This window comes from Orbicella faveolata, unplaced genomic scaffold, assembly GCF_042242905.1.
Source record: "Orbicella faveolata isolate gen_17 unplaced genomic scaffold, um_ofav_v1 contig_14, whole genome shotgun sequence".
Lineage (NCBI taxonomy): Eukaryota > Metazoa > Cnidaria > Anthozoa > Scleractinia > Merulinidae > Orbicella > Orbicella faveolata.
Window position 1 is genome coordinate 10065609 of NW_028301541.1, and position 27376 is coordinate 10092984.

General features: G+C 38.0%; 1 protein-coding gene across 6 annotated transcripts; it reads left to right on the forward strand.

Moving 5' to 3' along the window:
* Nucleotides 1–1274: 1274 nt before the first annotated feature.
* On the forward strand, nt 1275–27376 carry LOC149113899 (uncharacterized). 6 transcript variants are annotated; one of them, XM_089286540.1, is made up of 7 exons: nt 1275–3533; nt 9453–9545; nt 9957–10232; nt 13773–13865; nt 16360–16449; nt 20503–20595; nt 24180–27376. In XM_089286540.1, the coding sequence occupies exons 1-7, from the start codon at nt 2273–2275 to the stop codon at nt 25574–25576; spliced, it is 3303 nt and encodes a 1100-aa protein (XP_089142666.1). In that variant the 5' UTR covers nt 1275–2272; the 3' UTR covers nt 25577–27376. The 6 variants fall into 6 exon arrangements, with proteins under 6 accessions (XP_089142666.1, XP_089142667.1, XP_089142669.1 ...); XM_089286541.1 differs by lacking the exon at nt 16360–16449; XM_089286543.1 differs by lacking the exons at nt 16360–16449; nt 20503–20595.

Here is a 27376-nt window from a genome sequence, read left to right on the forward strand (position 1 = left end):
GTCTATCGCGACCGAAAAGTAAAACAAAATAATTGCTAGTTTGAGTTTCGCTTGAATTGTAAGCAACACTTGATGTTTCACTGGCATCAAGGTCCAATAACTTTACGTTCGTAGATACTGCTAAGTTTTACTCGTGTAAAAATCCAGTAAATTCTCTGTTGTCGATGAATGAGAGCGCCCGCCGATGCGTGTTTTGTACAGTCAGTAAACATGACAAATTGTACTTCCGCCGCACTTTCGTGTGAAAGCGTACATCGAACTCAAACAATAACTCTATAGTTTTTAAATATGTTTAAGATTGATAAATGTTTGAAAACATATTAAAAGCTAAGCTAAAAATATGTGAATAAAGCAGAAATAATCAGCGAAGTTTCGATGACGCTTTCTTTAATCAACTTCGAATAACGATTTCGATTTTATTGATCGAGTTATCAAAAGTCGTTGTCTATTTTCATTTTTCGCAGTGTAAAACTTCACTATGCTTATGTTGAAGAACACACATGATGTTAGTAGCCTTTTTTGCGTTCGTGAAATTTGTCGAAGCATCTCAGCACAAAAGATAACGAAAGAAATCTTTGTCAAGATTTGTTGACAACTGAAAACACCGACTCGGACTTGAAGGTGCACGAGCTGCACTATGCAAATGAGCTAATTGTACGCGTCAGACTTTCCTTTCAAAAACTTTTGCAAACTCACCAAAAAAGCAGAAGTTAAACAATAAGAAACCATCAAAACAGGTTTTGGTTATGATTAACCATTGTCTGAGAAACTCACAAATTAACTCGATACCAGAGTAGAGAGTTTTCTTGCTATATTCTTAAGTCAAAACAAACGCAAAAGCATACGCGTAAGCTTACAACTAGCAGATAACTAGCAGATCTTATTATTCATTCCCAGCGCGAGATTGAAGTCTTGTTTTCGACCCTGAAAAAACCACCTTTTCCGTTAGCTCAGAGCATAAAACTACATATAAGCGCCCTGGTTCGCATTCGCTGCCTTATCCCCTGCCATCGCTGTGAAAAATACGCAAGATAATCTCTCAAGGTCTCTCAACTCTCACCATTTGATCACGCGACGTGACAGCATCCACACGAGAGCCCACGACATGTGCGTGGATCCGCGCGGATATATGACGTCAGGATGGCGCAATTTGTTCTAAAAATAGAAAAATTGTCCCATATCATAGGTACGCGCGAATCCCGAGACTTACGGTCTCCGTCCCCGATTATGGCTCCTGGTGATAACAATTGAGTTTTTAATTTCGAGGGGTCTGAGTTTTCGTGACACCCGTTTTCCCCGGCTTTCCCTAGACTACCTCCAAATTGTACGGCCCCTTGCGAAGACTGGTGACGATCATATCGAAGAAAGCACCGAATATAATGAAGTAAGCACCGAATATAATGAAGTAAGCACTGAATATAATGAAGTAAGCACCGAATATAATGAAGTAAGCACCAAACAAGGAAGTACCGAATATAATGGCCTTTGCACCGAATATAAGGAAGAGAGCACCGAATACAAGGAAGAGAGCACCGAATATAATAGTGTTAGTACCCGTAATAATGAAGAAAACACCAAACAAAGTTAGAACCGAATATAACGAAGAAAGCACCGAATATAATAAAGACAGCACCGAATATAATGAAAAAAGCACCGAATATAACGAAGAAAGCACCGAATATAACGAGGGAAGCACCGAATATAATGGAATAAGCACCGAATATAATGAAGACAGCACCGCATATAAAGACATAAGCACCGAGTATAATGGAATAAGCACCGAGTATAATGGAATAAGCACCGAGTATAATGAGTTAATCACCGAATATAATAACATAACTACTCAATATAATGACATAACCACCCAATATAATAAAAAAAAGTATCATAAGACAGTTCTGGCGTTCCATACTGGGATATGATACACATATCACTGTCGGTGACGAGAGCTAGTTTCCAATCCAGTCTCTTCACTATCCATGGGAGCATGCATGAGAAGCCGACAAAAGTATGCATTAGATAACCCTGGGGATACGGCTGATGTCTACAATAGTTCTTTCATTCTTTAAATCCTTCACACACGAATGGCGGTCAGGAATTGAACGAGACAAACAAACTGGATGCATAATGCATAGATTAAGAGGAGGAAACAACTCCCACATCTCCGAATATCAGAGTTTGTTATCGCAGAACAAGTTTAGATTACTCTTACACAACCGCATTGTGCCTGTAGAAGCTCGCGTAGAAGCTGTGAAGAAGTGTATTAGCCCAGATGATGGATTGTGGGCAATCATCAAGGAATGCTTGCCCAAGTAGTTATTCGGAAGAACAGAAAGTTGACAAAATCTGCAACGTCATGTTTCTGTGCAACGAGTGGAAGTCGTCAAAAGGTGGTTTGTCCACCTTCAACAGAGAGTTTGCTGTCAATTTGGCGAAAACATCGAGTGATAGCATCAAGGTTCACTGTTACGTCTCGCAGAGCGATGAGTTGGATAGAGAAGACGCCAAACAACACGGAGTTAATTTGATCACGGCTCAGAGTGTTCCTGGATCTTCCGATCCGTTGGACTGGTTGAAAATTCCACCTCCGGAACTTCCATGTCCTGACATCGTGATAGGCCATGGAAGAAAGTTTGGAACCCCTGCGTTCTTCATCGTCCGAGCGACAAAGTGCAAATGGGTACATTTCGTCCACGTTTTTTGTGAAGACCTAGGAAAATTCAAACGAACGGAAAGCGATGCAGTGGATACAATTGAAGAAAATGAGAAGAAACATAAAGATGAAATTGCTCTGTGCAAAGTAGCAGATGCAGTGGTCGCTGTGGGTTCACGACTACAACAGAAGTACAGCAGAAGTCTGCCAAATGTTAAAGTAGAGATGATTACTCCTGGGATTTTGGAAAAGTTCTGCAGTGAATCAACACCGCTGACTAAAGTGGTAAAGAAATTCAATGTTTTTATGTTTGGCCGAGCAAGCTTTGAGGATCTAACTCTCAAAGGTTGTGACATTGTTGCAAATGCCATTGGCTCCCTTGGAAAGAAGTTTGAGCTGACATTTGTTGGCTCATCTACAGGTGAACACCGAAATTTAGAACAGTGGTTTCTTGACAACTCATGTATAAGGCGCAACCAGTTAACAATCCGTAGTTATTGCAACGAGCAAGATGAGCTTAAAATGATGTTCCGTGAAGCAGACCTAGTAACATTACCATCTCGCACTGAGGGATTTGGATTGGTTGCCCTGGAAACCATTTCTGCTGCTGTCCCTGTTCTTGTGTCTGATGAGTCTGGAATAGCCGCTGCTTTAGAGGAGGTAGAGGGTGGAAATTCTGTTATTGTTGAAACAGATGATGTAGAGGAATGGGCTCAAAGGATCAAGCAGCTGTCCAGCCAAACACCTGAAGAGAGAGAGAACAACGCCAAGCTGCTCAGAGAGAACTACAGGAAGACCCACTCTTGGAGCACAGAATGCGAGAAGTTCAAAAGAGTGATTCATAATTTAGTGGAAGGGATACATGTTATTATTCCAGATGGTATGTATAATTTGCATTAAGATTTCCCTCCTTACACTGTCCTTACTAAATCTGTTTTGTCTGCTTATGCGCTGATCAGTTTGAAGCTTCAACATCCCCCCCACCCCCCCCCCCCCCCGCCCAATTTGAACCCCAATTTGAACCGGAAATGTCAAGTGTTTCCAGCGGAATACATATGGTTGTTCTAGGTATGGAGAAGTTTGAGGCAAAAGAAGTCGCTTTTGTTAGTGAAGGCTGACAAGCTGAGGGCAGCAAAAGCTTTACAGCATTTTAGAAGATTAATGTTTAAAAACTAGAGTGTATTTGAGTTGAAGCTTGAATAGTCAAGGCAATTGTTAGTCGATGTGCAGGGAGTCACGGGCGCTGATCTTGCCTTTTTCATTAGTTGTTGTCCACAGAACATGAACTGCTATTGAATAGTGAATGAACAAACTCTGTAAAATGTACAAAAACCTCTCTCAAACAATATTCAATATAACTCATTCAAGGGTATTGCATTCAGTTGCTAAATGTGTCTAGTATCTTAAATTTTTTACACTGTGGTATGATACTCTCAAGTGAAAAACGGTAACCCAACAGCAGCGCCAAAAACTAATACGTGACTTTGCGAAATTGGACACATTCATTGATCACACAAGGAATCCAGTTCAGTTAAAACTTGTTCAAAAGTAAATCTACAATCAAAATGGCGATTTACTTTCCTGTGGTGTCCACAGGACTGGTTGAAATATCTTCCTAAGAGGCTTGCACTGCTGCACTGTCCAGTTGTGATTCTTTGAGGAAAAACTACAATCCCTGTTTTCCTTTATGATCTTCAATTTACACTTTAATGTACCATCAAATCCGGCACTTAGGTAGGGCATTTGAACGCCATTTTGGCCCATGAGGACGGAATTTGAATGAGCCAATCTTCAAAAGTTCATATGTCCAGGGGTTGCCGGGGGGGGGGGGGGGGGGGATGTTGAAGCTTCAAAGTGATCCATGCATTATATATTTGAGATTAAGTTCTCCACTTGCCCATATTTTACACACCTATAATAGGGGTTCTGTTACCATTTTACAAAATAAGGCCTCCCAGGGTTGATTCATTTTTGTGCATAACTGTGACCTTGATGGTAACGCCATATTTTTTAGGAAATAAGGCTCTCAAGAGTCATTAGTGCACGGAAGAGCAGCGTAAGAACATATGATCAAGGGAGTGTGTATCAGCTAAGCATTGAGGACATACATTGAGGAAATTTTGGCTATAAAAAGAGACATTTTAGTAGCGAGAATGTTGTGTATAATCTTATATTGAAACATTGTTATGTGAACGTCTTGATCTGGAAAGGTAGTTCGTACACTTTTTGGTTTTAAGATTTTAGTTTCAGTGGTAGGTGGTATGAAGAATTTCTTCACCAACAAGATGTACACATATTTGGTGGAAATGATTTCTTCTTTTTCCTCACTTTGTGGGCATTGCAAAGGAGGATTTTCAGATACTAAATTCCAAGAAGTTGATATAGAATTAAGAAGACCGAAGTAGAGGGTGAAGGGTGTTTGAGCTTAAACTTATAACAAAAGTTTGTAAAGGACAGGAATTTACCGTCCTCTTAAAGGAGATCTTCGATTCGTATCATATTTTGGTCAAACCAACTTTTGCTACCATCAAATGTTAACCAGATAAACATTTATTCTTACTATTAGACACAATTCAATTACACAAACTAAACTTTAAAACAATGCCTCGACAATGAATCTACAACAGTCCAAATGTCCATGCCTAGACTATGGATCTACAGTAGTCCAAGTAGTGGTGTCCTTGATATTCAAAAATGTCCAAAAGAGAAAGAAATGATCTCTACCGTACAAGCGGAGGATTAAAATTCAACTTTTTTGAGCAAGCAAAAAAGTGCTAAGTTCTGATTTAATATTAGCGAAACACGTACAATAACAAATCTGACACAAATGAATTACGTAACACAGAAAAAGTCTATTCAAACACACTAATGAACTCAATTAATTTGCTGCCACACTTCTCATTTCTCTTCCCTCCCTTTCCAAATCCTTTTACGCTTCCAACTCACTCAAGGAAGGTTGCATTACTCCCTGTCTTATTAAGTGAGTGTGAAAGGGACAGTCCCTTTTAAAATAAGGACTGGGATTTTGGCGGAATCCAGCCGCAATCTTGGCGGGAATCCCACCAATATCCTGGTGAGATTTTGGCCGCCGGGATTTTGATTCCCGCCGGGATCCTGGCAAGATTCTCTCTGGGAAGTGAAATTCCTGGTGGCTAAAATCTCGCTGGCTGCCGCAAATCTCACCAAGATTCTCGCCGGGAAGCCAAAGTCCCGGTGGCCAAAATCTCGCCAGAATCCTACTGCAAATCTTGCCAAGACTCTCGCTGAGAAGAAAATTCACGGCAGCCAAAATCTTGGCGCGATCTTGCTGGGAATCTCGCCAAGATTTGCGGTGGGAAGCGAAATTCTTGGCGAGATTCACTGTGGGAATCTCAGCAAAATTTTGGACATGCTGCCACAAATTTCTTTTGGAGCCATTGTGTTTCATATAAAGGTTAAAACTTCCCAGTGTTTGTGTGCTTGATAGTAGTTAAAATACAGACAAAACTAACTTAATTAATTAAAAATGTAAGTAAGTAACAACTTAAGTATACATATAGTCATATGGCAGTTAGAATTAATACCACTTGAATACGTTTTAAAAATGTCAATGACAGAAAAACGGTGGCAATGATTTAAGAACTAGAAATTCTGGCAAAATTCATGGTGCAAAGTTTGAAGTTTACAAACAGCTGGATAGCGAGGAAAACAGACTGATAAATGACTCTACTCAAGACAACATGATTTAATTAATTAACTAACAGAAAATTTAGTCACAGTTGTTTAAAACACCCTAGCTCGTGTACAAAGATTGGTATGAGACACTTTACGCTGAAAAGAGATATACATACACAGTTCCATTGAGGCTAGCTTGAAGAAGTCTTCGTGAAATTTCTCGCACAAGCAATCACGTAATTTATAACAACTTCAACAAAACAGCTTTTCCCTGCAGAAAGGTCGTTGCTGAAGCCTTGAAGTAAACAAACCAGGCAAACAAACAATTTTCAGCTCTTCTGATGTGGATTTTTTAAGAGCACTCGAAGAAGCCCTCAAACTTTCTCAAAGCCTTTCCCTCCTACTCGCGGGATGGCGTGTGCTATGTCACACATGATTTTAGTCAGCCAGTTGTATTGCTGGGTTAACGACCTTGGTGGGAAGATTCCCCTGGCAAGTTTACGAGAAGATCTCCACTAAAGAGATTTGCCAAATGCTGTCACAAAGAAAATTTTCAAGGCCAAATGAGTGTTTATATTACAGACAATTTTCAGAGTTTGCCATTGGAAGATCATCACTAAGTGATGGTCACTGGAATGCTGAGAGCAGAGAGGTAATCCTATCTATGGACTTCTAAAATTAAAATCATGCAGAAATTTCAAAACAAAGAAGCTACCCACACAAAAGTTAACAAAGATCTTTTTAGAGCAGTCGGCTAGTCGTTGCCATTAAAAGCTCCAGTTTGTCTAGATGTGATTGGCATGTTTATAGATAAAACACGTGTGGGATTTCGTCTTTATGGCTTGCTTTCGACATGCTGAACTGTAAGATTGAGTCGTAGTAAGTATTAAAACTTTATCTAGATACGGCTCACGATAGTTTTAGGGCAGCACTTGCTTCCAGGGTCAAAATCTCAAGATCAGGCTTAACACACCCTCGCCGGGATTTGCAATTTTGCCACGAGAATGTGCCACTTCTCGGCAGGAATTTCTTTGCAAGATTTTTTTCTTGGCAAGAATTTAGTTGTCGCCGGGAATACCACCAAGATTTTGCTTCCTGGCAGGATTCTTGCCTGCATCCCCGGGGGGGATTTTTTCTTGGCGGGATCCTGTCAGTACAGATTTCTCCATGGGATTCTTGCTGAGATACACTGCGGGTATTTTTTTCCCCAGCAGGGATCCTGCCGGGAAAACGGGCCACCTCGGTGGGATCCCGGGACCTATTTTACAAGGGCAGTGTCACGAATAGTATGCTTTTCAAACTAATCTAGTTAATAATCCTCTTCATTTTATGCCTTTTCTTTGTTCCCACTTATGTAATTTATCATATTGCATCTAGATTTTTTATACCTTTCATATTACGCCTTTTTAGTGCAGAGTGCACTATTGGGATGGTTATGGGGGTTGCCTGCCACTAAGGAACTAAGTCGCTATGGCGCTATGGCGCTATGGCGCTATGGCGCTATGGCACTATGGCCCTATGGCGCTAAGGTGTAAACTTTAATGTTTGTTTAATTAATTAATTTCAATTAATTAATTAGTCTAGAGGCAAGGAAGTAATGGGAGTAGGGTGGGAAAGGTACATGTGTACTCTACGTAAAACACATTCCATTGCCGTCGCTTAACTTTAAACATCGCAGAGCTATATATTTGTTTCAGGTAACCCCTTGCTCTCCTTGTGGTACCATTCTCCTTAGAACAAAACTAATTCGCCCTAAATGCATGTGTAGATTAGTTAGGGTTCGTGGCTTCTATATTAGGTGAAGGATACATTGCATACGGAATCACGCACAAATGTTGAGTGGTTTTCCTTATGGTAGAGCTCAACATGTAAGACACATGCGTTCTAGCATTGTTAGTGTTATACACTATCTTTACATGCAGTATTTTATATATTGTGTCATGTGACCAAGGACGGCAGTTATTTTTCAGGTGGCGCCAGTTGTCCCTTTTTATTGCAAAAGTGAAACGTTACTGTGGCTGCGTAGCTTTTAGAATTACAAACAGGTCGGTTCAACAAATATCATCTGCTGTTTTCAATCTACAATAGTGTGCTTGTCAGAGTTCAAATATATTGCTTCTCCTTAGCGACTTGTTTATTTCTTGCCTTAATTGTGTCTGTAAGAGAGACCAAAAAGTTCTCAAGTTAGTGGTGTTAATACTCCTCAAATTGTGAATTTGTAACAAAAGAAACCAGGAAAATGCTCAAATATTGCTGCAGATGCCGTGGCACCTAATGAAAGGGCAAATTAATTTAATCAGTCTTTGAGGAGACTCATTCATATCAGCCAAGTAGTGCTGTTTATCTTCAATACTTTTTGTTGAAAAGCTTCTCAGCCATCAATATCGTTGTGTGTTAATTTTGAATTGTTTTATTGTTAACAACAAAGGTGGCAACAGAAAAAGAAAGTGGTATTTCGTGACTATCTGATAATTAAATTGGTTCTTGTTCATCAGTAAAAATTTGCATTTTTAGTAAAACATCGTCTCTGTTCCGTTTCTTCATCACTACATCAGATATTTAACTTTCTTTCAGTTATCTCCAAAAAACAAGGACATCTTCCGTATGTTTTGGAGAAAACAGGGGTTTCATATTACATGGCTTTGCGAGGAAAACAAAAGTATCAAGTTACAAAGTTGGCGTGAAGAGCTAAATTGTCACGTTTGTTGCTTCAGCATATTGTTGACTTTAAAATGAACGAAAATCAACTTAAAGCACCAGTAGTAATTAATTTGTGCGTAATGTTTGGACCTTGAATGAAAATACAACCTTGAAACATACACACTGCAAAGGGGAAAAGCCGTAGCAGACTACCAAGGTAGACACAAACCGGAAGTGAACCGAGTATGGGTGAGTACTTATGGGACTACTGTACCAGAGCTATCAATTGCGCTCTGCACTATCTGAGATTGTCTCACTAGTTTATAATTTATAAATTCAAATGGATGTTTTGAATTCTATTTTTAGTAATGACCATTATTTAATAAAGACCATTAATAGTTTTCTGCCCAAATGTCATACCCCATGTCATACATAAATCTCTGTTTTAAGTCTTCTTTCATGCCAATTCATGCAGCCATGTAATGAGGTGTCTCCTTCTCATCAGATGCAAATGGAGATACAGCTTCACCGTCTTCCTCAGATTACAAAGAAGCAGACAGTGACAGAAAAGGAGATTTAGCAACAGCTGGACCAAGAGGTTTGTGTTTCTCCATGTACAGTATTGCTGACTTCGTAACTGACATTTGTACTGATCATGGATTATACCTAACCTAGGTTAAAACAAATTAACCTAAGTTGAAATCATTCTGTGCTAAAATTCATTTTGGTAACTATGAGACATAAATAAATACCATTTTTTTTACCAGTTTGTCAAAGTTGTAAGCCGTTTGCACAGTGTTGTCATAACCACTAATATTTTGACATCACAAAGATATTTGTTGTCTTTGGTAAAATCCATGTATCGACAGGTTTTACTGAAAGTTATCTCCAAACATTACTGGGGTGTCTGTGATACAATATTTAAGAAAAGAGGCCCTCATTCTAAAGCATTTTGAGTGACAACAACAACAACAACAATTTATTTGTACTGAATTGTTTCTTTTTGTAGTAAAACATGGCACACCCACATTAGATGAATTAGAAGAATTGGGTGTGGAAATTGCAGAAAAGTGGATAAAGCTTGGGCGTCGCTTAGATGTCAGTGATGCAGAACTTCAAGAGATAAAGCAAGGTCATGACCAACTGTCTGAAAAGGGATACCACATGTTAAAGCACTGGAGACAAAAGAAAGGTTCTGCTGCGACCTACCAGGCTTTGTGTGATGGGTTAAAACATAGACTAGTTCAGCGCCAAGACTTGGCAGAGAAGTTCTGTTACACCAATGGTAATTATAGTCTACAATATTTAGCATGGGTGTACTGGTCTAATGGTTTTGAGTGTGCTAGAGTTTGGATCAAACAGACATTTATGCCCTGGTGTGGTCATTGTTTTATGTTTTTAGGCAATGCAGTTTACCCCAGTACCTCTCTTAATCCATGCAGATGTTACTATCAAACTTATAAAACCGTGAACACCAAAAATATGTCTGGGATGTTTATTGTGTTATAACCAATCACAAGCAAGATCCTCAGAGTACAGAAACCACAGAAAGCGGATGGATTCATGATCCATCTGTCATGGAACTATAAATTTAGTTTTTTGGTTTTCACTAATTGTCCCAAGAGACACCCTCAGCCTTCATACATGTATATTATGGAAGTTCTAAATAATCGCTATTCTTCGGTATCAAGTGCCACATATAGTACTTAGCTTGAGCAAACTTTAAAAAAGAATTGGCGAGCCAAAACGTACAGTTACTCACGCGAAGTGACAGTTGATTTGAAACAGCTATGAAATGGGGATGGTTAAAAATTTAAAGTTTTGCTCTTTTTGGTAACCTTGCTATCATCTTTGGCAACTTGATCTTTATACAATCACAATCCATAAGGTCAATGGGCCCGGTGATTTGGTGATCTAAAGACTCTGGAAAGATTGATGATGATAAAATGCAATTGTTTCCTAATTTTGGAATAAGTTATGTCTAACAGTAAACAACTTAATTGTTTACTGTTCCTTCCCAAATAAATTTGCATTAGATGTATACATATTGCAAAAATTTAATGAAAGACTTCCATTTTCATGAATATTACTCATGACTTTTTGTTGTTGTTAAAATAACGACCATAATTTGAATAACTGATTTGGATCATTTTGCTTGAGTGATTCAACTGCTGACCCTGCTGGTCATACAGTCACATCTGCTCAGCGCAATGCATAATGGTTTTTGAAAATAGTTTTTCACTTTAAAAATATCCCAAACCCTTGTTGCAAGTGTTTAAATATGATGTAACAGCAATTATTTAAATTCTTGATATCAAAAACAGAAAATTTTGAAACAAAACAAATTTGTTCCATGACTGACAGAAACTCACCTGTTTTATGTGGTTGAATGGAGGGTGTCTCTTGGGACAAAGTCAAAACCAAAAACTAAATTTATAGTTCCATGACAGATGGAATGCATCTGTTTTCTGTTGTTTCTGTGGTTTAAGATCTTGCTTGTGATTGGTTGTAACACGATAAACATTCCAGACATATTGTCATTCTCTGCAAAACAACAACATGAAATGACCAAATTCTGCATTGTCTGGAGAACGTGACCCATAACAGTTAATTTGTAAAATTCCGTTTCAAATTTATCGTTATGTTCCAAATTTAGTTTCAAGATAATTTTGACAGACTGTAAATGACTTAAGGTTTTTAATCGATGTTGTCATTGGCTTCGCCGTCGTGGTTACTTTAACTCCCAAACGTTCATGTGGTCATGTCGACGGCATTTACAGCTCCGTTATCTCTTCCCAAATCTTGTTATTCTTGGCATTTGTTATCATGTTTGTAAATTTGCTCTATGTCCATTTTTTCAACAAATTTTTTTGTTAAATCGGGAATTTCTGCAGGCAAAAAGTTTACTTTGCGCACTTTTTCACTGGGAAAGCCATATTAAAAAAAAAAAAAAACAGAGAGAGAGGATGTAAATTGGCTCAAAATACATTATAATTAATCAATATAATTCATTTTATGCTTACTTGTGGATTAGTAAATTGACTGGCTAATCTCCCTTAAAACAACCGTTTTTTAATCCGCAATTAAGTAACCCACAATTAAGAAACTTAATCGACAATTAGGCTTAATTGGTGATTAGTTTAATTGCAGTTTTGAACAACCGGGCCCTGGAGATCTTGCCACTAGACTGTGTGTAGAGTGAAGTTGACAATTGACATGTTCCAGTTCTCAGAGTTATAGACTGTTTGAATATTCCATTGACCTGAACTGAACTGAATTGAACTGGGGACCATTGTCTATGAACGGTGTTGCAAATACCATGCCTATTGTCAGACCTCTTTTCATTTTCAGGATAGTCTCAGCCTGGGTAATGTCAGCCACATGCTGCAGTTTTGCACCCTCTTCATGATGTCACTTTATAGCCCTAATCACCAAACAGAGAAATCCACATTTTCAGCCTTAATTGAATTAAAGAAAAGACACTTCTTGAGTTTCAAGTTTATCCCTTCTCACACCAGGCTATTTCCACCTGTTTCATGGTCTTTTCTCCTCCTCTCTTACTCAACGGGTTCCAGTGAAGAGAATTAGAACAATAGTGATGATGTTAATGATTGCATTAGCTCATATGATGATGCTGAACCTGTGAGTTATCTTCTCAGCAGGGGATCGGAGCATGTTGGTTTCTTTTTCCTTGGTGTTAAGGAACCAGTTTTCTTCTCCATATTAATTTGCAGTCATTTTCGAGATGGCACATAAGCAGTTACTTTTTACACACTCAATGTTGTGAAACTATTTAAGTGTGAAGTTTCGGTGATGTATGTATTGTTACTAGTCAAGAGTGCTGCTCTGACCGCTGTATTGGCTCCTCAACAAGGAAATTATAGACAATTCACATTTCAATATTCCTTAATCAATCATGCACGTGGAATATTTAAAGTTCACACAATCACGACTTCAGGATATCTGCTTTTCCTAGAGGTCTACAACATTAAGTATAGGCTTTCATGGATTGATGTTATGCTTAATGCTCCTCATCAAATGTATTTATTTCAGTTATAAGTTTCAAAATCCCTGAAAGATTGTAAGCTATCAGATGAGTATATTTAGCACATAGAATGGAGAAGTAACTGAAATTATCTCAATTCCATAGAACCCAGTTTATTTCCATGAAAAATGTTATTCAACAATTATTATGTTGTCAAATCATGTGGAATACTGTTTGATGCTTGGCTGACGAGGTTGTAGATAGAGTAGGCTAAACTGAAACTATATTCTACAAGATTGAGTGAGATACTGTTGTTTTATTATTCCACAAATTGTCAAAGAGATGCATTTTTGCAGCACAATGTAGACAATTCTTGGCTAATTGTATATCATAGGAAGGTAGAGAATTTATAATTGAAGAGTAAATATTTGAAGTACTGGATAATAAGCCCAAGTATTTCCCTCTGAACATAAATAGCTTGAAAGAAAGGAAATGAGGACCATTCGAGACGAAGGGATTTAATTTTTTGACATTGGTGGCCTCTGAATTTAAATTCGCATTACACAGCCGACTGATCAAGCTACCAGGCCAGATGGTCAAACCAGCCCCATACCCTTGAGTTAATTCTTCAATTCTAACCTTCTCTTTTCTTTTCTCTTCCCTAGTATTCAAAGTACCTTAATTAGGCAACTTAATTAGTCAGCGTGCAGTTAAAAGTTTGGTCCTGTGATGCAGGCGTTTTTGAAAAACCTCACTGAAACCCCTGCTTTAAATCATGTCAATTCCTATCCACTTTAATGAAACATGTAGCTCTGTAATAAGATCTCTTCTTCTCATCAGATGCAATTGGAGATACAGCTTCACCATCCTCTTCAGATTACATTGAAGCAGTCAGTGACAGAAAAGGAGACTTAGCAACAGCTGGACCAAGAGGTTTGTGTTTCTTCATGTACAATACATTGTTGACTTTGTAATGGACATGTGTACTGATCATGGTGCAGAAGAGCAACAAATTGTTTAGGGGAGTGTTTGATTGACCTTGCTCTGGAATGAGAAACTACTCCAGATTATTTCAGAGTAGCCATTCTGGCCATACCTCAATAAAATGATAATTCCATTTCTGGAATAATTTAATCCCTGGATGGATTCTCTTTCAGTGATGTATTGAGTTGTTTTCACCTTACGACTCATGATTTACAAGCTTTTATTGTGTTCTCCCAACATCCTGGGTGGTTTATTGTGCTGGTAAACCCATAGAAAGAGTGGTTTATTGCTTAAATCCATGAATGACTGACGAAAGGACTGTCTAGCTGTGGGTTTACGTATCAGTGTATAGTGTAAAGTTACCCAAAAAATGCACTAAATATTGATACATTGAAACAGTCTTTTATAGCCAATTATTACAAAGAACTTTAATATATATGGATTTTCTAACAAATTAACCAGTTTCGTTTCTAATCTTTGCATTTCAAGGAGATAACGAACCCATGGGTCCTACACGATTTAACACTTATTGAGTGGTTGAACAATCACAGCCCTGAAAATCTGAAAAATATACTAGGAACTTGTAAACCAAAAAGGCACCACATCATGAAAGTCTCAGTCAGATTTTGTGAAAGTTGGTTCTATTTTAACATTGTGTGATTTGGGGTATGGAGGTGAGTGTTAGGGCCTGTTCACAGGCTAGGTTACCCCCATTTAAAGAAGACACAGGCCAACAGGGGGTGGGGGGGGGGGGGGGAGGGGAGAGGCAGAGTCTATCACTCTTAAAACAACTTTGGATCGCTCAAGCAGAAAACAAACCTTGGAGAGCAGAACTGAGAAAATATCCTCCTGCCTACAGAAGCTAGCAGGGCTTGAAATGCTTTTCATGAAGGGATTGAACTATGATTTAACTACTCAAGAAGACTCAATTTGTGTCAAACTTTTTATCTGACTGTTTTAAATTTATATATAATTTTTTCTAATTTTCTATTTTATTCTTGTTGTTTCTTTGTTTTAAAGTCCCTAGTTAAGAATTCTCTTTTTATGTGTGTTTTTGCAATCATTAATTTTTGGGAAATGCGGGGGCTTAAATTGTTAGTGCAGTGGACTCAGAATTGAGCAACCCTGGCTAGGGTCATTGTGACTGTGTGGTGTTCTTGGGAAAGACTCTGTACTCTCACAGTCCTTCTCTCCAGTGGATAATATCAATGGGTACCCACAAATTGTTGAGGCAACCTGACAGGATAATTAACCTGACAGGATCTGAGATAGATGGCTATAAGCAACACTCCTATAGCTACTCCATGCTACAAAAGTCAGAGCTAAGGCCCTAGTTGGGCTTAAGAGGCTTTCCTTTTTTACCTTTCAAGACCAGTTTTAGTGATAATTTTGACCTAATAACATGAAAACTCTGTTGCAATTATAACTTTACCAAAATGTTTGTAAACTATGATTGATGGTGGAAACAGATTACGAACACTGCTTATTAAGTGATAATTTGGTAATTAAATAGTTCTTGCTTGTCATGCAATTATGAAAAAGCAGTTATTTTAAAAACTAATTTGTAACCAGGTGGTTCCATGATTAATATAAAAATGTTACAGTTGGTTAAGAAAAGCTATTAAAAATCTTAAAAACCCAACATTTTGGCTAACATAAGCCCTCTTCAGGGGTAATAAAAAATGTAATGAAGTGACAAGTTTATTTTTATTGCAAAGTTGCTAATAAAACCGAATATATTAGGAAATTAGTTCTTATCCAATAGAATCAAGGCTCTATACCCTTGGGAGAGGTACATGCTGTCATTGCAGTTGAGTGGAGTTTTGTGCATGTTAATTTACCAAGCCTCTAAGAGGCATCAGTTCCACCAACTTGTGCTGGTAGGTAATATTGTAGATGATTCCCACGAGATAGTGTGACCAGGTTGTAAAAGAAGTTAAATGCAATTTAACGGAGTTAACAAAGAGCACCTCTGTTCCTGTGGTAGACAGTGGTGTTTCTCCTATATGTGCATACACCAGGACTCCATGTGCTCTTGGACTTAGATGTGTTGGAAGCCTTCACAGCAATAGTGTTAACAATAAAAGTTGTTTTGCATGGGAGCACATCTTCAAGCATTCCCCCTCCCTTCCCTCAATCCCTCTTTCTACTGTTAATTCAGTTTGTCAGGTGCCTGTCTTCCCTCCCACGTGGGGTGTCATGGCTCGGTTTTCAGGATTTGCCAGCTATGGGAGCAGTCTCCATCTAGGAGCTGGCTGCCAATAGTGGAAGCCCCTGAATGTCTTGGGCACCCAATCTCCACTTAGCAATGCAGTTGTTAATGAATAAATCAGTGGTCATTTAGCTTGTTTAATGAAATGTTATTAACATTAAAAAAGTTGGTATACATTGCTCATGACATTAAGAATGACAGTCACACTATCTTAATTTTATATCCTCAAAGATTCTTGTAAAAATGGAGCTGTACTGGCAGAAAGACATGTGACCCACTTTGCTGACAAAAAGGACGAGAGTGGCAATGATGAAGCAACAGGTAATTTGTGCTATTTCTGTAACCGTGTGGAACCCCGCTTTATCCATGCTTTATACATGCTTTATCCATGCTTTATCCATGCTTTATCCATGCTTTATCCATGCTTTATCCATGCTTTATCCATGCTTTATCCATGCTTTATCCATGCTTTATCCATGCTTTATCCATGCTTTATCCATGCTTTATCCATGCTTTATCCATGCTTTATCCATGCTTTATTCATGCTTGATCCATGCTTAATCCATGCTTTATCTGTGCTTTATCCATTTTCATCCATGTTTTATCCATTTTGCTTAATCCATGCTTTATCCATGCTTTATTCATGCTTGATCCACATTTTATCCATGCTTTATCCATGCTTTATCTATGCTTGATCCACGCTTTATCCACGCTTTATCCATGCTTTATCCATGCTTTATCTATGCTTTATCCATGCTTTATCCATGCTTTATCCACGCTTTATCCATACCTTATCCACGCTTTATCCATGCCATTTTATCCATGCTTTATCCATGCTTTATCCATGCTTTAACCATGCTTGATCCATGCTTTATGTGTGCTTTATCCATGTTCATCAATGCTTTATCCATATTGCTTTCTCCATGCTTTAACCATGCTTTAACCATGCTTTATCCATGCTGTATCCATGCTTTATTCATGCTTTATCCATGCTTTATCCATCCTTTATCCACGCTTTATCTTTGCTTGATCCACGCTTTATCCATGCTTTATCCACGCTTTATCCACGCTTTATCCTCGCTTTATCCATGCTTTATCCATGCTTTATCCATGCTTTATCCACGCTTTATCCACGCTTTATCCATGCTTTATCCATGCTTTATCCATGCTTTAACCATGCTTGATCCATGCTTTATGTGTGCTTTATCCATGTTCATCAATGCTTTATCCATATTGCTTTCTCCATGCTTTAACCATGCTTTAACCATGCTTTAACCATGCTTTAACCATGCTTTATCCATGCTTTATCCATGCTTTATCCATGCTTTATCCATGCTTTATTCATGCTTTATCCATGCTTTATCCATCCTTTATCCACGCTTTATCTATGCTTGATCCACGCTTTATCCACGCTTTATCCACGCTTTATCCACGCTTTATCCATGCTTTATCCATGCTTTATCCATGCTTTATCCATGCTTATCCATGCTTTATCCACGCTTTATCCATGCTTTATCCATGCTTTATGCATGCTTGATACATGCTTGAGCCATGCTTTATCCGTGCTTTATCCATGTTCATCCGTGCTTTATCCATATTGCTTTCTCCATGCTTTCTCCATACTTTCTCCATGCTTTATTCATGCTTGATCCACGCTTTATCCGTGCTTTATCCATGCTTTATCTATGCTTTATCCATGCTTTATCCATGCGTTATCCATGCTTTATCCATGCTTTATCCATGCGTTATCCATGCTTTATCTATGCTTTTTCCATGCTTTATCCATGCTTTATCCATGCTTTATGCATGCTTGATACATGCTTGAGCCATGCTTTATCCGTGCTTTATCCATGTTCATCCGTGCTTTATCCATATTGCTTTCTCCATGCTTTCTCCATGCTTTCTCCATGCTTTCTCCATGCTTTATTCATGCTTGATCCACGCTTTATCCGTGCTTTATCCATGCTTTATCTATGCTTTATCCATGCTTTATCCATGCGTTATCCATGCTTTATCCATGCTTTTTCCATGCTTTATCCATGCTTTATCCATGCTTTAGTCATGCCTTATCCATGCTTTATCCATGCTTTCTCCATGCTTTATCCATGCGTTATTCATGCTTGATCCATGCTTTATCCATGCTTTATCCATGCTTTATTCATGCTTTATCCGTGCTTTATCCATGCCTTATTCATTCTTTATCCATGCTTTATCCATGCTTCATTCATGCTTTATCCATGCTTGCTTTATTCATTGTCTTATAATTTACAGGGTTGAGGTGGGGAGAAGAGGAAAGTTTTTACAAGAAGCAAAATGACCCATTTTCAAAAAGGCTAGTTCATGTTGAGAACAGCAGATAATGAAATCAGTATCAGTAAGCATATAGAAACACACCTGAGATAGAGGCAATGAACTTTCTTATAGACAAGAGAGCATATCTATCTTTGAAAAGCATGCATGGGTCCTCAAGGAAGAATATAATACTCACATGCAGTAAAATTGTTAGAGCTCCAGGTCATGTTGTCGTTCTACTGCATGTTAGGGACCAGCCAAATTTATGGGCTGTGAGGATGATTTTGCCCACCTGGTTTGACCATTAAGAGTAATGTTTTTCTTATAAAGACGTTCAGTTCAAAAATATTTGCCTGCCTGTGAAAACCAGTTGCCCTCCTGCTGAAACTATTAATGAAACCCCTGCAGAGCAGAGAGGGGTGGGTCATCAGTTTGTTAGCCCTTGGTAAGGGGTAGGTCATTCAGTTTTTTTCTTTTATAACCTTTATGAACTATACTTTACTCAGTTACATCAATAAATGTGTTATTATGTGTGCGTGGGTGTGTGCATGCATGCTTGTAGGGTCATTCAGTTTTTGGCTACCCATGGGGTGGGTCATCTTATTTTATAACACAAATTAGGACACATTTATACTTTTTTTACAATCAAAGTCTTGATGCTAATGGAACAGTTGGCCACACATAAATTTTGTACGCATCAAGCCGATATTAATATCAAATGATATTAAACCAAAACATCTTCATTCCTTCTTTATATTATGTAACTTACAAGATGTGAATCTGTACGAAAAGTAAGAAGTCTAACAGAATGAGCAAGCAGGAGTCCCTGTGCAGAAATTTTCCAACTGACTATGCTCCTTTAGCCATGTTAGTCTCCCAGGACTCCAAGCGGCCAACTTGTGTCTACATGCTATTTATCCACAAGGGTACAGGACTTATGTTCATGGATCTGAGACTCACACTCAAAGTTTGCTGGCAACCTCGTTCCCAGGGTCTTTGATCTTCCCAGCCCCTGGAGTGAGATGAGAGACCCTGAGTACGAGGTTGGTTTGTTGGTTGTGTGAGTCCCAGGACTCACTACAACCTTCTCTAGATGGATCACTATTCCATGTGAAGCGAGGCCAGAGGCAGAGAATGCAAGGGGTTGTTGTCAAGGTTTTTTGTACAGTTTACAAACATGACTTGAAAGTTGCAAGAGTAAAGGAGAACAATATTATTTTTAGATCCTTTAGTATTATTGTAAAGAAATATATCTAAAATCTAAAATTTCACCAAAAGTTAGCACACAAACATTTATGTGACTTTGTTGGATTATGCAACCAAAAATATCGTGTTTTATAGGGGGTGGGTCATGTAATTTTTCACCTTCATTGAGGGGTGGGTCACTCTGTTTTGTGCCAAATGGTAGGGGTGGGTCAAGTGTGTTCTATTCAGCACATTTTCAAATGCTCTAGCCCACCTTAGATTTTATTTAATAATCCTCTTCATTTTGTTTTATTTTCCTCTTCATTTTCATGTTTTGTATTCATATATAACTTAAACTATTTTAGACTTCCTTCATAACATAGAAATAGCGTTTTTCCTCTTCTTTTTTCTTCTTCTTGTGTGTGCATTTGTGCTCAAGTTTTCTTGCTGACCTGTATTTTATTTCTATTTAATGCTGATGTTAACTGGCTGCCTGGCTCCGCTAGCCCCTATGGTTATTCCAGGCAGCTAGTACTCTAATTTTTACTTTTAATATTTTCATTGAAATTGTAATTTTTTCTTTAGCAACAGAGAGTACAAATAAAGATTAATTATTATTATTATTTAAACCATTTCTTTGTTCCTACGTAGGTTGTATTTATACCCCATTTTTATTTACATCTTTTTATTGTTAATTGTAATGGATGTTTTGAATTCTATTTTTAATAAAGACCATAATTGAATAAAGACCATGTTAAGTAATTTTCTGCTCAAATGTCATACCCTGATGCCCTTCTGATAAAAAACCTCACTGAAACCCCTGCTTTAAGTCATGTCGATTCCTATCCACTTTAATGAAACATGCAGCCATGTAATAAGATCTCTCCTTCTCATCAGATGCAAATGGAGATACAGCTTCACCATCCTCTTCAGATTACACAGAAACAGACAGTGACAGGAAAGGAGATTTAACAACAGCTGGACCAAGAGGTTTGTGTTTCTTCATGTTCAATACATGCTGACTTTGTAATGATGTGTGCACTGATCATGGTGCAGAAGAGCAACAAAGCTGTTTAGGGGAGTGTTTGATTGACCTTGTTCTGGAATAAGAGTATATTTCGGATTATTCCAGAGTGGCCATTCTGACGTTAAATACCTCAATAAAACCCCTTAAACAATAATTCAATTTCTGGAATAATTTAATCCTTGGATGGATTCTCCTTCAGTGATGCACTGAGCTGTTTTCCTCTGTATAAAGGTTAGCAAAGGCGCAAACCTAGACCATTTGTGAGTACATGTATCAAACTCTACCAGTGGATCACAAAATTAAAATCAGTAATTTATATTAATGTAGGTTTAATTGGTCTGCATCTGATTTGCTTGAGGGCTTTCTGATATAAATTTCTTTTGATTGTCTGTACTGGGGTAACAACATGTTTAAAGATCAGGCACCTAGCTACCTCTTTTTCTACTGCACCTGTGTATATTTTTCTAGTATGACAAAGAAACCATATAAATATTGATTTTTTGATGTGACTAAAAAATACTACTTCCAGTGTTGTAATCACAAATAGAGATTTTCTAAGATTTTTTTGCCTACTTACTGTTGATTTAGAAAATCAATAACATGACAGCAAGTGGGGTTGTAGCGCGAGCAGTAATGAACTTTAACATTGCAACTCTGATGAAGGTGGACAGAAGCCATTGAAAATTTAGAACTGAAAAGAAAATTAACAGATCGCAAAAAAAATTCTTAGAGATTGAATTTTTGAATGACTGATTTCTTCTTTTGTATTTCCTTTCATCAATAAGTTCGTTTACATCATCTCGTTATGCCCATTGTTACATATGGTGCTGTAATAATAGCAAATACAGTATTTGAATTCTCCTCAATTCTCCAGTGCGTTTCCTGTCTTAAAAAAATTTCATTATCACCTTCGGGAAATGCTTTGTTAGCTTCTATTGTTCATATTTAAGACTTTTTGGAGACTTTCATGTGACAATCTTCTCAATGTAAATTATTTCTGCCGTCAGACATGCTTACCTTACTAGCTTCGAGATAATACAGCATTCCCTGTTGCATTCTTCCTCTGGGTGACATTTTAAAAGATGTTAAGAGATTTGTCCAGGATCGATTAACATTTTGGCTTTTAAGCATCATATTAGCTTAAAAGATTTTGATTTGAGCATCGTTGCTTTTAAGATTTCGATGTCCATATTTCCCAGGTTAAAAACTTTCCATTTTTTGACTCCACAAAGATATCCACAAAGGTATCTTTGTGTAAATCTTGACTGAAAACCATTATCATGCTGTGTTACTCTATGAAAACCTGCCAAATGTGTCCTTAAGAGTAGACTCTGAGAGAAAAACAATACTTGGTCCTTGAAAAGGGAGCAATTTTCTGAGTGAACCCTGTCTTGGATCATTCATCCTGATCTGGATCATTCTAAAAGAATATTGCGTCCCTTTTATCAAATGAAGCAGCCACCATTTTTATTTGTTGTTTTACAAAAGGCTGCAATTTGAAGAGGCAGTTTCATGATTATTCCGGATTGTTTCAATATTCAGCTCTCCTGTAAGATTCTTCCGAAAATTAGAAGTAGATTGAGAAAACTTCCAAGTAGCTGGTGAAGCTGAGTGGACGTCATATCCAGTGCACTTATGTCCAGGATTGAGCGCAAGTATTGTTTCATTAGTACTTCATATTTGGCAGGGTTGTTTGACATTTTCATATTACTTCATATTTTACAGAATTGTGTGTGTTTTTGAAAAACGCCCTCAACCCCCCCCCCCCCCCCCCCTTCCCTTGCTCAAGGTCTGGATCCGCCACTGATATGTGCAAAGCGTCTTTATACCCTTCATTTATACAATGCTAATCTTAAATTTAGAAAAGGTCAACGCTGGTTTAATAAAATGTGAAATGACCACAAAGAAAAGAGTTAAAAACCAGCAAGAAATTAACCACAAATCTTATACAGAACACAAATGAAAAACCACTTCTGTCCCGATAAATCAACAGAGGAAAGAAATTTCTGAACACCGGATAACGATTACAGATGTCATGCACCATATGGGGCACCCGCTGTATACCCGGATGTTTGGAATACATTCCGTTTATACCAGAATTGGATGATACATGTAGTAGCTGAATCAAACAGACAAACAGACACGGCGTAATTCCTTCACTTTTATTCCAGAATGAGGTCAATCAAAAATGAAATGCACACTAAGTACGGTTGTTAGGAATAAGCGCAATATTGTCCTGGCGATCGTTTCCTTTACATAGGCTGTAGACAGCAGCAGTCTACATGAATGGCAAACTACAGTAATGTTGTCCTTAAATTTGAACTTAACTTGCTCTTAGGAACAATATGCTAAATAAATCATTACAGTACAGTGTAATGCTACTTAATACAGTTACATACTTAAGGCATTTTCTAATTTTATTTTTCCCTTAACTGTCAAATTTCTTGCATGATCATTGGCTGATTTCTATTGTCAATTTACAATATATTCATGCTTTCGCTAGTCTAGTCCCTGAACTCTCTTTTAATTTCTACTCTCTACTGAACCCTGGTGCAAGAGGAGAGATTCAATGATACCTTGCATGCATATGTTCAGAATGCCACCATTTACGCCCCTGAAAAATAGAAATTAATATATAAGCGTGGAGCTAGTAAGATTTGTTGACACAATGGTGGGTCAGCAATAGGTGTTTTTCTGTGGTGAACCATATTTTAGCTGAGTCATCATGTCACATTACACCTAGTCTCGATTTCCGCCGTTCTCTCGGGTCTGGTCCTCGAGTGTCCTCCCCAAGGGGGAAGAGCCCGGGCTCCTTTCCCGAACAGCAACTGGTAATCGAGGCTACACATCAGGAGGAGCCCGAGAAGCCTTTTCGGGTACTGAACAAATCCTCATGCAAAAGTGGTGGACTTGTTTATTGAAAATTTTAAACGTGCATATATCACATAATCATACCTTGATTTAGGCTTGGCATGGTTTTAACACGCGTTTTCATTCTTGCACGCATAGCAACTATTTTTTGGCATGCCATCTCTCGAAAATTTAAGCACAACTGATTTCTCTACGGTCGAATTCAAATTTAGTCATGAAACATCAAACTAAAGTTGAGATTATCAAGAAGTCATGCCGTGAGAATTAAAGCGACTGTTTTGAATGCGGACCATTTCAACCTGAAGTCAGACTATTGAGAGCTGATTGACCGCACTCAAATCGTTTGAATTATATATCCCGTAAATTGGGAAACGTGCAATGTCCCCAGGAAATATAGCCTATTTCACAGTTTGACTGGTGTTTCAGCCGTTTAAATAGCATCTATTTTCCGCCATACACGTAACATGAATACGGGTGTAATCAGTAAAAATTTAGTTGTAAACATTTTGCAATGAATATCAACGCTAGGAAAAGTGATTTTGACATTATTATCAAGTAAGAAATAAAAAAATACTGGCGAGGTTCGTTTTTTATATAAATTATGTACAAGTGAGGTATGAATTTTAAACAGAGTTATATTTGTGACATTATTTGATATTTTGTAATAACCACCTAGATCCGTCTTTGAAAGGCAAGTATCAAAATGAAGAGACCGTACTACACTCTGCTTCAAAGGGTGGTAATGTGGCCATCATCGAGACAATGCTGTCACGGGGTCTTGATATCAATTCAAAAGATAGTGATGGTAACACTCCCTTGATGATCGCGGCTGTGTCTGGCAAGATGGAGGCCGTAAACTATCTTTTAGACAAGGGAACAGATGCGTCTTTGAAAGGCCAGTATGGAAGGAACTTACTGCACATGGCCTCCAATGGTGGTAATGTCGCCATCATCGAAACAATGCTGTCACGTGGTTTTGATATCAATTCAAAAGATAGTAATGGTGACACTCCCTTAATGATCGCGGCTGTGTTTGGCAAGATGGAGGCCGTAAACTATCTTTTAGACAAGGGAGCAGATGCGTCTTTGAAAGACCAGGATGGAAGGAACTTACTGTACATGGCCTCCAATGGTGGTAATGTCGCCATCATCGAATCAATGCTGTCACGTGGTCTTGATATCAATTCAAAAGATAGTAATGGTAACACTCCCTTGATGATCGCAGCTGTGTTTGGCAAGATGGAGGCCGTAAACTATCTTTTAGACAAGGGAGCAGATGCGTCTTTGAAAGGCCAGGATGGAAGGAACTTACTGCACAAGGCTTCCTATGGTGGTAATGTGGCCATCATCGAAACAATGCTGTCACGTGGTTTTGATATCAATTCAAAAGATAGTAATGGTAACACTCCCTTGATGATCGCAGCTGTGTTTGGCAAGATGGAGGCCGTAAACTATCTTTTAGACAAGGGAGCAGATGCGTCTTTGAAAGGCCAGTATGGAAGGAACTTACTGCACAAGGCTTCCTATGGTGGTAATGTCGCCATCATCGAAACAATGCTGTCACGTGGTCTTGATATCAATTCAAAAGATAGTGATGGTAACACTCCCTTGATGATCGCGGCTGTGTTTGGCAAGATGGAGGCCGTAAACTATCTTTTAGACAAGGGAGCAGATGCGTCTTTGAAAGGCCAGTATGGATGGAACTTACTGCACATGGCCTCCAATGGTGGTAATGTGGCCATCATCGAAACACTGCTGTCACGTGGTTTTGATATCAATTCAAAAGATAGTGATGGTAACACTCCCTTGATGATCGCGGCTGTGTTTGGCAAGATGGAGGCCGTAAACTATCTTTTAGACAAGGGAGCAGATGCGTCTTTGAAAGGCCAGTATGGAAGGAACTTACTGCACAAGGCTTCCTATGGTGGTAATGTCGCCATCATCGAAACAATGCTGTCACGTGGTTTTGATATCAATTCAAAAGATAGTAATGGTGAAACTCCATTGATGATCGCAGAAGGTCGTGGTAAAGCTAAAGCTGTGACGTATCTACTCAGCAGGGGAGCACGTTAGTCTTCTACTCTTCATATTTATATTGCCGCCATTTTTAAGACGGCACATTAGCAGTTAGTGGTTTCATGCTCAATGTTGTGATAAAATTAGTGAGAAATTTTGGTAACTTGTGTAGAGTTTGAACTCACATATTTAGGGTTATTAAGGCCATGACAGTAAAAACAATTCGTGTAAAAAGTAGGATATCCATGACAGTGCGGTGCTTTTTTATTCTTTAGTTAACTGTGTATATGGATATACATGAGATTATTAATTGTGACGATTTTTCATAGATATGTTTACCTTAACAGAGTTTCCGTAGATTTGTAAATGTTTAATCGATATGTTAGTGGATTTGTATTTTCTTAAAACGGAGTTTAATTTAGTGTATTCCTTTTTTACCAGAGTTTTAGTATATTTGTAATTTTTACACAAAGTATTTGTATTTGTATTTTTTCATGGATGTTATAGCAGACTGATTTGTATGTTTGTAAAACAGGTGAAAGTTTTAACGCGAAAAAAATCAGTGACCTCAAAGTTGTTGGCGAAGACTTTATTTTGTTTGTTATTACAACAGTAGTGTAGGATGGTCCTTTAACACGCTTATAGCACGCTAAGTAAGCTCGTATTTTATAAGCATTATCACGTTGTTATGGCACTGTATTTATAACTCCTTAGGGTCCTTTAGTGTAATATAATAATGATGTTCAAGACTTCACTTGGTATGTCACCACTACGACACTGATCTTTCAATGCAATAACTTAATACTTAACTGCAGTAGGACTCACGAGTATCAGTAGTTCATAGAGAGAGACCATCCGTGGGTAAAATTAGCTGCGAAAAGAACTGGTTTTTTTTTGAGATTTTATTAGTAGTTAACTTGACATTGACATTTACAGTTCAAAGTAGGCAGTAATTAAACAGTGTACATTAATCTGCTTAAAAGTTTGTAATTTTGAGCAACATATTGACAATAATTTTACTTAAGGAGACGCTACCGATTAGTAAAAATATGCGCACTAATAAGTTAACTAAGGCAAGGTAAAACGAAACTACAGGAATAGGAAGAAAAACAAAGGAAAAAAGTTTACAAAATATTACCATGTTTTATTAAACATTGTTATTTTGTTTACAATACCAATTTCGCGCGGTATATTAATTTTTTGTTTAGAAGTGCTAGAAACCTGCTAAAATAGACCACGTTTTTTCATGTAAGGAGCTATTTTGCAATAATTTGCGTATTATTCAGACTATATGTGTTCCATATTCTCAAGATTCCGTATAAGATCATGCTGTATGATAAAGTGACGGCTTCCTTAGTTTTACCAACCCGCTAGTTTTGAAATACGCTCCAAAAGGATGACATTAGAGAGCAGTGTAAACACGTGATTGATGGAGCCTGTCAGTCAAACATTGAGGGCTTACATCATGATTATGTATTTTGACTCTAAAGGGACTAACATTAGTTGGAATATAAGAATGTTGTGAGAATCTTGTATTGAAACATTGTTATTTTTATGTCATTCTTTATTTTGAATGGTAGTTGATAAACGCAATGAATGTTTTCCTGACTGAACCATGTCTTAAGATTGCTCTCTGCGGTGGGGGTGAAAAGACATATTGAACAGAGTATACATTTTGGTGGAAATTGTGTTTGCGCTATTTTTGGTTTTGTCGTTTAAAGTTTACGAAGAAAAAGTTCGTTTTTGTATTGCTCCATTTCTTGGGGTTGGGATAGACTTGATTGATCCAAAATAGAGTTTGAAAGGGTTGTGTTGAAATTGTTTGGAAATTGATTAAAGGATAAAACATAACCGTTA

What these genes read in the sequence shown, in the direction of transcription:
- LOC149113899 (XM_089286540.1), top strand. Translation starts at nt 2,273, where the DNA reads ATGATGGATTGTGGGCAATCATCAAGGAATGCTTGCCCAAGTAGTTAT. An exon ending in GAAGTTCTGTTACACCAATG is followed by an intron (nt 10,233 to 13,772) that starts GTAATTATAGTC and finishes TCTTCTCATCAG; the next exon opens with ATGCAATTGGAGATACAGCT. An exon ending in TGGCAATGATGAAGCAACAG is followed by an intron (nt 16,450 to 20,502) that starts GTAATTTGTGCT and finishes CCTTCTCATCAG; the next exon opens with ATGCAAATGGAGATACAGCT.